This window comes from Gossypium raimondii, chromosome 6 (genome assembly GCF_025698545.1).
Source record: "Gossypium raimondii isolate GPD5lz chromosome 6, ASM2569854v1, whole genome shotgun sequence".
Classification (NCBI taxonomy): Eukaryota; Viridiplantae; Streptophyta; class Magnoliopsida; order Malvales; family Malvaceae; genus Gossypium; species Gossypium raimondii.
This window is the reverse complement of record NC_068570.1, coordinates 47,876,586-47,890,531: the sequence shown is the minus strand read 5'-3', so window position 1 is coordinate 47,890,531 and position 13,946 is coordinate 47,876,586. Positions and strand designations below refer to the sequence as shown.

General features: G+C 29.8%; 1 protein-coding gene across 1 annotated transcript; it reads right to left on the bottom strand.

The window, feature by feature from the left end:
* Positions 1–388: 388 nt before the first annotated feature.
* LOC105773851 (photosystem I reaction center subunit III, chloroplastic) lies at positions 389–1,901 on the bottom strand. The gene is made up of 2 exons (XM_012596008.2): positions 1,121–1,901; positions 389–574 (listed from the first exon to the last, which is right to left on the bottom strand). The coding sequence occupies exon 1, from the start codon at positions 1,802–1,804 to the stop codon at positions 1,130–1,132; it is 675 nt and encodes a 224-aa protein (XP_012451462.1). The 5' UTR covers positions 1,805–1,901; the 3' UTR covers positions 389–574; positions 1,121–1,129.
* Between the last annotated feature and the right edge of the window lie 12,045 nt (positions 1,902–13,946).

Genomic DNA, 13,946 nt, shown 5'->3' with positions numbered 1-13,946 from the left:
ACGTATTGGTTTTATATGTCGTGCAATATCACTATGAAAAGTGAACTACAAACAGAGAAAATGGTATGTTTAAGTCACAAGTGAAGGTCCAATACAGAGGTCTCTAAACCAGAGGACATGCAAATATTATATATATAGTTTTAAAAAGGAAACCCAAGCTTGGCATTTTCAGCCGGTGCTTCACCATTTCTTTCTTGGGCATGACTATAAGGTTGCCAGCACAAAATAGATTAGGTTTCACATTACCTATAATTATTTTTTTGACAACTTTTTATTGTGATTAATTTGACCATCTATTTCTCTCTCTCCTTAATATTTTCAAGATTTCATGGTATCCTACGATTCCCTTTTATAACACATATTGTCACATGAATATGGATAACAAAGATTGAAATGGAAAGTCGTTCAGTTAACAAATGTTTCAACATTTGCATTACATAAGACTCAAAAGTATGTTTTTTTTAAACAACATTTTTTAAGTACAAGAAATTTCCCACCAAGAATATTCAGTCTAAAAGCACTCCCTTCTTCTTCCCTAGCTATTCCTTGGAGTTCAAGTCCTTCCATTCGATCCCTGTAAAAATAAAAACCAAAATTAATACACCAAGAAAATGAAGGCAATTTGTATGTTCTTCTATTTCCTTTCTTCATTAATTTCACCCTTCCTTTTAAAATTTAGAATATTACAGCGACAATAAGACGAGTTATAATCATATAAGCTTAGATGTATGGTGGTATAATTTACTCTCGATCCCTTTACCTTCTACACATTTGAAATTACTACTTCCACTCTTAATCTCAAGAATCTATTATTTGATTCAATAATTGAAGTTTAATGTGATATTTTTAAATAAAAAATTGTTGCTAACATGATTAATAAATGAAATATCGAATTTTGGGTTGGAAAATTGGATTCGGAATATAAGATTGCAAGGTTTTATGACACTATTTCAGATTACTAATTTACTACTTTAGAATAGTAAGGTTCAACATAATTAGATGGAATATGGCAAACACATGTTAACCCTTACACTATAAGGCAAAAACATGCTTGAATTACTGTATAAAAAAAACAAAAAAAAAAAAGGGGAATTTTTTTGAAGAGAAAGAGAAGAAGGACCTGAGGAGATTAAACGTCCTTGACAACAAGGTCACCATTGATAAGCTCTCTGTAAGCTGCGACAGGCCAAATAAAGCCTCTAAAGATAAGACCGGTAGCCAAAGGCACGTCAATGATGATCTCCTTCATGGCAGGCTTCTTATCATCGCTAATAGCAATGAGGTAGCTCCTTCCAACCCACCCGATCCATCCAGCGATGTACAAGAACAAGAGACCAGGCGTGATGAACTCACCCCAGTGCCTCTGATCACCGCTCACTATCAAATGAGGCAACCCATCAGACCCACACAACAGCCCGTACTTCCCATAGTTGTCAAACCGTCTCTTGGTTTTCTCGATGGTTGCTTTGATAGCGAGAGCTGGAGCGCTGTCAGGGGCGTATAGCTTCAACGACGATTCCAGCTTCTTGATCTGCTGCTTCTCACGTTTGGCGAATTGCTTGGACTCTTTGCATGGTGTGAGGCCTGCAATATCAGCTACGGCAGGCTGCGGGGCTGAGAGAAGAATGGAAGAAAGAGCAAGAGCTGCTGAGAAGGCTTGGAGTGGTGAAGCTGATGATGGTGGCGATGAAGTCTTGTCGGTGGAGCATACCACCAATGATCGTGAAACTTTGGGGGTGAGTTGGGAATTTATCTTTGGCTTCAAAAGGGATTTGGAGAGGTTAGTGGGGATTGTAAGAGACATTTTGGGAGTATAGTAGTTGTGGTGTGTGGTGATGAAGGAGGGGAGGAGGATTTGAGAGGGAAGGGGAAGGATGAGTTTTAGATTCGGGGGATGGAAGGACTAGTGGTGGAAGGAAAGATAAGATGAAGTGGAATATGAGATGTTAGAATGCTGAGTTGGATAGTTGTGATTGGGTTCATGGCTGTTTGGTTGTAAGTTTCAGATTCTCTCCGTATCCATATCTATATCTGATATATCTCTTAGATGCCTACATAATCTATTATTCTATTTAAATAATAGGCTTCCTTTGGTCAAATTTTTATTTTAATCTTATAAAACCTCTATATTATCATCCTAAATTACTCATATTAAAACTAACATTCTCCTACCCTACTATTTAAACACTTCTTGGAGAGATCATCTAAATTACTATTCCTAGATGGAATCCCGCTACTAATTGCGTTATACTACGCCCAACTTGCTAATATTTTAATAATTTTTACAAAACTCTACGGGAGCCCTGTGTTGATCAAGGGACTTCAAGCTTGTTAGCTGCCCATGACTTCCTAGATTTGTTTTGACCCATTCAAATAAATTGTATTGCTTTTGGCACAATCAATTTCTAGATCTGAAAACATGTAAAATGTCGCACATTGGACAGATTTCTGTTTTAACCCTTTCTAGGTTTGTAAGCAGGAGTTGTTTATAAACCAGTCATAAGAAAAACCAAACTTGCAAAACCATTAGGGAAGTTCATCAATTGAAAAATTAAATGCTGTAAATACTGAATTTTATAAGTATTAAATTTATATTATAAAAATGTTTGATATATTAGTAAAAATTAATTCTTGAATATTATTATTTTGTTTGATAATAATAAATCTTGATTTTTGAAATTTTATTATTTTATAATTTTAATCTCATTAATATGATTTTATTTATTTTATTTTGAGTTATTTTTATAAAAATTAAAGATAATAATTTGAATTTTAATTTTTAATAAATTGATGAAATAATTTATTTCAAAAATAAGATTTTGAAAAATAAAATCTAATTAATATTTTCAATATTAAGTAATAAGTAACTAATTATCTTACTTATCATATTCAACATTTTTTTGTTGAAAACCTAAAGGTTAATATGATTATCAAACACAACTAAACAATTAAATGTCGGAATTTTTAATAATTTATCAAATACACTCTAACAATCTGTCAATAAAAAACCCTTAACTAATTACATTATATGTGGCCAAAGAAAACTAATAATTATCTTATAATAATAGAGAATAAATTAGATCAAATAAAAGTATAAAAATTAAATTATAAATTTAAGCATAAGCCTAACACAATCATTTTATATATATAATAATTGAATGTATAATAAAGAATTAAATTTTTAACACAATAATTTACATTTTATGAATTTATACATTAAATTTATTATTTGATATTAATTTATAGCGCATAGATATATGAGCTAAAGAATATTCACCGCTTAAATTTAATTTAGTTTTAACACAAATATTTTAGATATTTAAATTGGTTCATAACAATAATCTTTTAGATTTTCAAAATGAATATTCATTTATATATTTAAACTTATTGTTGATTTTTTTTGTTTTAAAAATATTTCAATAAATTATAATATTTTCAAAAACGAGTTTTTTTTAATTACAGAAAGAAAAGCAAAATCATCGTCACTTCTTTTCAACTATTTCTATAATTTTTATGTTTTTATATATTTTTAATCTTTTAAATAAAAGATAGAAGTAATATGATTTGAAACTAATTAATAATAATACATGAAATATATATAATATTAAGACGAGGAAATTAGATTAAATTGTGAGTAAAATAAAATTTAAACACATCAATTTAATATAAATAGCACAAGTTCAAATCCAACCACATGCAAATTTATTATTAATTAAAAAACTAAGATACCCTCGAATAAATATCAAAATTTTAGTTGTTAGCTCAATCGATCAACCGAAAAAGCCAAGAGGGGGTGAGTTGACCTTTAAAACTTTTGTGAAAGCAAGAATAAGAAAATGATAATGAACACAATAATTTTAAAGTGGTTCAGCCCCAATTACCAACTCTACTACCTTAGCTTTTCACTATTAAGAATTTTCTCAAATTCACTAATTTGATGAACCTTTGAGGACAGGGTTTAACCTTAGAACTCCCTTAAAATTTCTACCTAAATCTTAAAACACAAACCCTCTCAAAAGAGCAAACAAATAAGCCAACAAAGAAACAATCCTCACAAGATTAGAATGTTTGCAAATGAAGCACACACCCAATAAAAACACCTAAGCTAAGAAAATACAATGAATGCTCATAAGTGTTTACAAGAAAAAGATGAAAAATTTAAGCACAAATGGTAATAAATTTCTTGATGTTTCTTGATAGCTCTTAATCTCTTGTAATCTCTCTTGTTGTTGTAGAAGCTTTGCAAGTTGGTATTTATAGCCTCTCATTGATTTCCACTCGTTGGGGTTGTTGGGAAAATGAATTGAGTCGTTGGAGGTGTAAAAACCAGAGCATTAATAACTCCTACAACAAAAGGTATCGATACCCAATGATATATTTGTAATTTGAAAGCTTAAGTTTTGAAAACTTAATTTGAAAATTTGAAAACTTAAAATTAAATTTTTGTAAATGCGAAAGTTTTGAGAAACTTTGAGAAACTTTTTGGAGAAACAACTCAAATGGGTAAAATCGAGTTCTGCCCTTCATTCACAAACTGATAGCCTTTTATAGAGGGCTATTCTCTCTTTACATCATCTGAATCAGGAAATCATTGCATTTGAAACTTTTGAATAAAAATTTTCAGAGAATATATTCTCTGATTACAAAAATACAAATTACAGAACTATTCACTTGTCTTTTCTTGCAGGGAATATTTCCTGTTCACGCATTATTTTGTTGCAGGGAATCTCTCCTGTTCACACATCATTTCTTGTAGGGAATCTCTCCTGTTCACACATTATTTTGTTGCAGGGAAACTCTCCTGTTCATACATCATTTCTTGTAGGGAATCTCTCCTGTTCACGCATTATGTTGTTGCAGGGAATCTCTCCTGTTCATGTATCATTTCTTTTTGGACCTGGTGATGGTTACCGAAGTGGTATCATCTGCAAGATCCACCGTTTTGATTGAGGATGCTGGAGATTCATCTTCAGATTCGAAGTCCAATGAGCTGAGCATTTCAGCCATGAGTTTTTTGTATTCTTTTTTGGTCTTGGCTTGAGCTAACATTGCACTAGTTGTTGACTTTGCTTGAAGAAATTTTGCTGTGGTTTGATCCGGTCATGGACTTACATAATCTTGGATTCTTGTTGAAAAAATTATCCAAATATTTTGAATCATATTTTTCATCATTAAATTTGTCCCACCATTTAGTCCTGTAATTGCGAACTAATAATGGAATTCCAGTATGTTGGTCTTACTCATAAGAATAATTCCATGAGACAATCCAGGAAATGCATAGTTTTGAGAAAAATGGATTGTCCTGTAAATGTGTTTTTGATCCGTTCAGATGAAATTTGTCAAAGAATTTGGGCCATAAGTTTTGAATTTTTTCTGGTAGTATCTCAAAGGATGATGGTCCATACCAATTCCACCACTCTTGGAACCAGTTTGGGAATTTGAATTAGGTGTCATATTTGAAATATATGAGCCACGAATGTCTCATGTGTTGGTTGTTCATTAAAAAGGCATTGTACCATGCCATTTGGTAATCCCAATATGTAAAATATGGGTAATGGTCTATTTTGGTGGTAAATTTGGCTGGGAATTTCTTTGGAGAATTTGGGTTTTCACTCAAATCTCTTGGTCGAAGAATTTTCAATATTTGGGCTGTTGAATAGGTAATAAAATTTGGATCTTTTGGATCTATGTAATGTTTGAACAATATAGATCCAGTTTGAACAGTATATTTTCATAATATTATTGGGGTTTTTGAGAATCCAATGGTTTGAAATGCCATCCATTGAAAAGTTCTTTTACCAGTATATGTGGAGGTTTTTTTGAAAATTCTTCCTCCATAACAAGAATTTTTCAAAATATTTGTTTGGAAAATATTGTGAAGATTTTTGTGTAGCAGCCAGAAGACACCGCTATCTCTTTTGGAAAAACATCTTGAGAGAAGTCTCTTTTAAAACCTTTTAAGAGATTTTGGTTTGTGTAAAACAATCTCTTTATTTTTGAAACCTTTGTCGCTTCAAAGAAGAATTTGTTTGAGAGGAGTTTCCTCTTCGTTTGCGAAAAGGCCAATGCTACTTCGGAGATTGAGATAGGGACTCAATCCATTTTTGATTTGAGAACCAATCTCATTTGGATCTTGTGCATCTTGAATTATTGTATTTTGGAGGATTTTGACGATGATGATGATTTCTCATTTTCTTCATGGCAAATTTCATACCATGTCTTAATTGGTTTTGAGGTGATTTGGGTTTTGGATGATTCTTCTATTTTCCTTTTCCTTTGTCTCGAGTTTGGGGGCATTTTGAAGAAACTCTCGTGAGAAAATCAGCAAAGAATTAGTTTCTCCTTTGATGTATTCAATATCAAAATCAAATATGCTCAAAATTGCCTGCCATCTTGCAAAAATCTATTTTGAGGCAATGTTTTGAACATCTTTTTGTAAAACTTCTTTTGCTGATTTGCAATCGATTCGTAAAAGGAATTTTTGATTTAATAAATCACTTTGGAATTTTGTAATGCATAAAACAATTGACAAAATTTCTTTTTTTAATAATACTATAATTTTGCTGAGTAGGATTCCAGTATCTGGAAGTAAACTAGACTACTTGCTCATTTCCTCCTTTAACTTGTTTTAGGATCCCACCATACCCTATTTCAGAAGCATCTGTTTCAACTATCTTGGGGGCATTTGGATCAGCTAAATATAAACAAGGAAGCTTAGTGATTTGTTTTTTGATTTGGGTGATAATATTGGTATGGTTTTTTGTCCAAGGTTGTGGATTCTTTTTGAGTCTATCATATAATGGTTTACATAATTTGCTAAGATCTAGATAAAAGTCTATAAGATAATTGAGGCTTCCTAAGAACCTTTGTAATTGGACTTTATCAAGAATTTGGTCTGGGAATTTGCTAGCAAATTCTATAGATCGTTCTATTGGGGTAATGGTTCCTTGGGTAATATAATGACCTAAAAACCTTACTTTGGTTTGGAATAAACTTATTTTGGATTTAGAAACTACTAAACCATTATTTCTTATGACTTTTATAAAGATCGATATATGTTTAAAGTGTTTTTCTAAATTTTCGAAAATAATAATACATCATCGATGTATACTATTGTGAATTGAGAATATTGGTAAAAATATCATTCATTATTCTTTGGAACTCGGATGGAGCATTTTTAACCCAAAAGGCATTACATTCCATTCAGATTGTCCAAATGGTACAAGAATGTCGTTCTATATCTTTCTTCTTCTTTTATTTGGATTTGCCAGAATCCGGATTTCATATCAAATTTTGAGAAAATATTTGCATTACAAAGTTTTTGTAGCAAATCTTTCTTATTTGGTATTGGGTATCTAATCCATTTTAAGGCTTGATTGAGAGGTTTGTAATTAATTACTAATCTTGGTGTTCCTCTTTCAAGTTCTGCATTTCTTATTACATAGAATGCTGAGCAACTCCAAGGGGAACTGCTCTTTCTAATTAATTTTTTATTAAGAAGGTCTTGTATTTCTTTTTTACAAAATTCTTCCATTTCTTTGTTCATATGTATAGGTCTTGCTTTTGTGGGTATTTGTCTTTCATCAAAATCATTTTCGTATGGTAATGTTACTTCATGTTTCTTTCTATTCCAAAAGGCATTAGGAATGTCAGAACAAATTGTTGATTCTATTTCTTTCTTGATTTGATCTATTCTTTTTGTATTTCTCTTTTCTTAATTGTTCGCTTAATTTTTAAAAATATTTCTTCTTTTAGGAAAGAGATTTGCTTCGCTTGTAATTAATTAAATTATTAATTTTTCCATTATGAATGGATAAAGATTTTAACAGTTGAGGTTTCTTATTTTCGATTTTTCTACAAAAGGAAATTCTACCTTAATGTTTAAAACTTTAGTGGAGATAGAATTATTTGTTACTTTATAAGGTTTGAGTAAGGATATGAATGGGGTTCCTAATATGACATCTTGGGTAATATCTTTTACCATTAAAAAACATGTTTGATATTTTATACCTTTGTTGGATATTTCTGCATTGGGAATTTTGTAAGTAATTTTTAGTTTTTTACCATTTGCAGCCTTAAGAGATTTTGATGTTTTATTATAATATTTTGTTGGAATTATTCATTCTCTAATGCAGTTTTGGTCCGCTCCTGTATCAAAAAGGGCTATTGTTTCTAATTGAAATTCATTATTTATGACAATATTTATTTTTATTAAATATCTTTGAATAGATACTTTAGTTAGAACCATCATATATTCTTGTGTATTTTCTTCAGGTTCAGGTTCAGTTTCTGATGAACTTTTTTCTGAGGTTTCGTGCCTCATTTGTTCTTTCATTTCTTGTTGTTCTATTTTAAGCTGAGAAAGTTCTGATTTAATCTGTTTTATTTCCAACTGTAATTCAGAGTTTGTAATTTGTCTTGGTTTTATTTTTTCATATTTATTAAATATTATGTCTTGTATATTATACATTTGTGATTGACTAGAAATGATTTCTTTTTCCGGTTTATCTTTTAATGAGGATTTTAATTTCAAAAGGTATTCTCTTTTAAGCTCTAGGTCTTGAATTTTATCAATAACTTCTATCATAAATTCTTGATCTTTAGTTAGCATATTAATTGAAGGTTCATTTTCATCTCCGTAAGACCGGAAGTTGTATGTAATTCGCTTATTTGTAATTCATCCTGCTTCAAGAGATGTATCATTTTCGTAAAAGTTATTTCTAATAGGATTTCATTTAATTTTGTTCTATCTCTTCTTCTAAATTTAAGTTATTGAATTTTCTTTTGATTTTACAATATTTTGAGATATGTCCCGGTTTTCCACATCTATAACATTTTATTGTTTTATCAATTTTGTTTTCTGCTTTTTGTAGTTTCTTTCCTTTTCGTATTTTTTATATTTAGGTTTTTATAATATTCTGAAATATTCTTTTCCTATTTTTGGCTTTTCAGGCAACATGTTTTTGAAGAAGAAGGTTCATTCCCGATGTCAAATTGGTGGCAGAATGATCCTAATTCCTTTCTACATTGATAACTTTCTTTCTTGAGTTGTTTTTGTAATTTTAAATCTTGACAAATTTTTAATCCTTCTTTTTGGGTGAAACTAATTAGTTCACCATATGTAAGCTTTTCATACGGAATAATACCTTTGTAATTTTCTCTTATTTGATTTCTAACTTTTTCTCCTAATAAAGTGGGAAGTCCTGCTAGAAATTTTTCTTTCCAAAATGGTTGTTGGTTATCAGATCTTTGCATGACTCTAGTCATAAAGACATCTTTATACCATTTAAAATCGGTTAATTTTTTACATTTTAAATTTGATAACAATTCTGAATTTCTATCTTTAAGATGAGAAGGATCTCCAATAAAGTGTTTAGAGATTGAGAAAATTAAAGTTGCTACTGCATCTTGGATTTCTCTTCCTTGTTCGTCTAAAATAATTCTATCTTGGTCATCTTTTTTTATTGCTTTTAAAATTTCTTCTTGTTGGGTTTTAGTGAGTGCATGATCCCACCATCCTTTTAATTGACCAGTAAATCCAACAACTAAAAGATTAGCTATAGCATGATCATTGATTAATCCATTTTGATTTTGGGTTTTATAAACATTTGAAACCATTGTCATTTGTTGTAATAAACTAAGACTATTATATTCAGACATTCCATCTATATTCCATTCATAGATTGTATTAGCATTGTATTTATTTTGGAAAACAGGTTTTTCTTCTATGTTAAGATCAGGTGTAGTGATTTTTTGATAATATAATCTTTTTGGTTCTTTCCAAGCCATCTTGTTAATTTGTTGTTCATCTGACTGATCCGAGTCAGATTGGGAGGATTGGTGTAATGTATTTACTGAATATTGGGTTTGTATTGGGGTATTAGGGGCAATTAATTCAGACTTGTAATTTTCTAAAGCATTAAGTCTATTTTGGATTTCTATTAGGAAATCATTTTGGGATTTTTGGAAAGCTTTTGGAATCTCATAAGGTGTGAATATTGGTTCTTTGGAATTTTTTTCGATTATCTCTTTTACTGGTTCTTTCTTGATTGGTTGACTTTCCACCAGATTCTCAATATAATCTAATTGTTTTCCTATTGTATGAAGATTAATATTTGTATAATTGTTTTGTTCTACTATCATTTTGATATCTTCTGATGAGATTTGTTATCTTGCATCAACAGCTCTCATTCTTAAAGGGTTTGCTTTTATTCCAGTATTCTTATGAAGATATTGAACCTCCATTAAAGGGGGATGTCGAGATTCAACTTCTCCTTTATTAGTCTGCCATCTAGTATTATGTCTTATTGTATTAACAGATCCTAAATAATATTCTTCAAACCATTCAAAGAATTTTATATGGACTTTATGAGTATTCATAAATCTATAATATTCTTGAAGAATACTTTCTTTTTTATCATTATAATTTTTAAAGTAATATTCTCTTTTTTTGCTTATTTTTGTTGGAATAGAAGTGCTTTCTACACCATTCTTTATTTATTTCAAACATTTTTTCTAAAACAAATATTTCTGAATTTTCTTTTTGTCCTGCATTATTAGTCATTGATGAATAAGTTGGTAACATGTTCGGTGAATTTTGGGGACTCTCTTCTTGTCTGGCATAGATAGGTTGAGCTATATTTTAGGAATTATCTATTCCTTGTAAATTGGTCCTAAATGTTGTTGGGATAGAAGAGACAGAGGCTCTAGTTGTCCTAAAATCTATTGTTTGTGTTTCTGGATTTGACTCTTCTTCTATATTTAACCTCCTAAAAGCTGTGCTGGTACTTTCTATTTCGAAGGAGTGTCTTGGAGGCATTCTTTGTGGCCTATTGAATTTTAATTCAACTGTGCCATCTTGGTGCTGAGAAATTTCACTTAATGAAGTGTTTCTTATGGGGGTTGGTGCCACAGGGTCTATAGCACCTTCAAGTTTCCACTTATCAGGAAGGTTATCTCTTGCCATTGTATTGTTCTGGGGATTGTGGTATGAGATCTTATGGTGTCTATTGTATTGTTCTGGGGATTGTGGTATGAGATCTTATGGTGTCTATCTCTATTAAGAGGGTTTCTCCTTTTGGGCTTTGGAGTAAAGCCTTGGTATTAACTACAGAATACATAGCTTTGAAATGGAGTCTATAAACCAAAGTTAATACTTCTGTACCAGGAAGCATTTTGTAGTTATGGGTATGTATTTGGAGTGTCAAAGATTGTAAAATATTTTTATCCGTCAAATAAACCATAAAATTTGGATAACAATTAAAATGTATTGGGTCTGTACATAGGCTTGTTTCTATAGTTCCTAATAATGAGTCATTAAACATGATGTGTCTTTGGTCTCTTAAGACTACTAATATTGAGGTATTTTTAGTGGCTTCAACACTAAGAGGTTTTACTCCAACCTGGACTAATCCAAAATGGATGTATTTGTATCTTTGTTCTTTGAGTTTATAAATGACGACTTTATCTAATAATTGGATTGTTTCATATTCTTTTTGAATAGGTAAACTCCTTTCTTTTGTTTTTATAACATAACTGTAAAAAGCATTTAAATTTTCAAAAGTTGTTTTTTTGTAAACTTAGTTTGTTGGAACTCTTGGAAGAGTCCAATTATCAAATCTTTGGGGAATATTTTCATATTGTTCTTCCTGTTCATTAAAAGTGTTGTTTGAGGTTTGGTCAGATTCTTGGGATTGATTAGAAACAAAGCTAGCAGAAGAATTGGTTCTTCTAAGGAAAGGAAACATTCTTTGTTTTCTTATTTCCTACAGGGGGTTCTACTATCTGGATCTCTAAATTAATTAAATTGCTTACAGGGATACTTAGTCCTTGACACGCCTAACCCATGGCTAACTAGACACTGTATCAATTCTCAGCAAAATAATAATACGTTAATGAAGACAGTTAAACCAGAACTCAGAAATATTGAAAACAAATTGAATATTTTCTTAAACTTAGAAATACCTGCTCCTCCTTGGCTCTGATACCAGTAAGTCTCGAGGATCTGAGGATCTGAGGACCGGATTGGTAATGATATATTTGTAATTTGAAATGCAATGTTTGGATCTGAGGACTAAAATCAGTAACAGTTAAGCCTATAGTATCGATATAATAGGAAATGTATCGATACAAGGATAAGGCATCGATACTCTGTTAAGTGTATCGATACTTTTAATTTTTGCTCAATTTTTTTGAACTTCGAAGCTCAAATTGGTACTGATACGAGGCAAGGGTACCGATACTTGGGTTAGGGTATCGATACCATAAAGAAGGTATTGATACTTTGATCTTTGGGAGCAGTTTCACACTTGATAAAAATTTTTGAAAAAATTGTTTACCATTTTGAACAAGTTGAAAATATTTTCTAAATGTTTGAAAGATAAATTTAAAAGTTTCTCTTAGAAATATTTTGAAACAAATTTTCACTTGAAATTTATTAAGTTTTATTCAAAATATTATATTTGTTGTATCAAAATATTTATCAAATAAAGTTTAGCTTAATAATAACAAAATGTATAATTTGAAACTAATTAATAATAATACATGAAATATATACAAGATTAAAATGAGGAAATTAGATTAAATTGTGAGTAAAATAAAATTTAAACACATCAAGTTAATATAAATAGCTTAAGTTCAAATACAATCACATGCAAATTTTATATTTTATTTTTAATTAAAAATTAAGACACCCTCGAATAAATATAAAAAAAATTTAACAAACATCTAAATAAATCATTATTATTTCATATTATTTATAAAACATGAGCCACAGCTAAGGCTGAGCAAAACTCGATTCGATTCGATTCGATTTGAAAAAATCGAAAAGAAAAATTGAATTTCAAGTTAATTGTATTGAGTTATTCAAGTTATTCTATTTTTACAAGTGAACTCGAATTAATTCAAGTTCGAGTCGAATTTAATTTTACAATTCGAATAACTCGCATAATTCAGAAATTAGATTTGTGTAAATACCCTTTTGGTCCTTGTCAATTTTGAAAATGAGCAAATTGGTCTCACTCTCAACAAAAATTAAAAAAAATTAATAATTTTTAAATATTTAAAATATTTATAAATATTCCAAATTTTATACTTTTAAAATAAATTTTAATAAAATTATAAAGAATATATAAAGAAAGTTAAAATTTAAAAAATTTTAAAATAATAATTTTGGGACCTAAATAAGTTAATTAATAAGTTAATTAATAATTCAAGTTTATCATATGAATTTTTTTCTCATTTTGCTTTGAAAAAGTTTTCAAATATATATGGTTTCAAATTGATGTGCTCTAACATGGAATTAGTTATACTATAACAATATTTTAATTTGACATGTTTACTTTTTTTATTTAACTCGAATAATTTCAGTCGATTCGATTCGTCTTGAATTTCATTTCACTCGACTCGATTCGAAAAAATTTTAAACCGAGTTAGGATGATAAAATAGGACTCATCAACTCGATCAATTTTTTCACTCAATTCTACTTAATTTGACCGAATGCTCACCCCTAGCAATGACTACTAACTATTGTTGCAACATCTTTGTACGTATGATTAAACACAACTCGTAAATCGGTTAACATACTAAAAAATCCTTGAATTTCTACACTTTATTTAATAAGTCCTTAAAAATTGAATTTAAATTAACATTTAGTTCCTAATTTAAAACCCTTAATTTTCATTAGGCTTAGTTCATAAATTGACCCCTGAAGTATATCATTTTTCCCACATTGGTACCTAATATTTTTTGGCCTAATTAAATACCTAAAATTTCAAATTGTTACGGTTTTTAGTCCAAAAATAAACTACTGTTAAAAAAGAAGCAACGAGCCAATGACATGATGGCACGTATGTGGCTTTAATTTTTAACCATTTAATTTTAAAATATATCAAAAAATGAAAAAATAATCGAAAAATTGAAAAAACATTATTTGAAAAAAAGAAGA

Coding starts and splice junctions, on each gene's coding strand:
- LOC105773851 (XM_012596008.2), bottom strand. CDS start 1,804: ATGTCTCTTACAATCCCCACTAACCTCTCCAAATCCCTTTTGAAGCCA.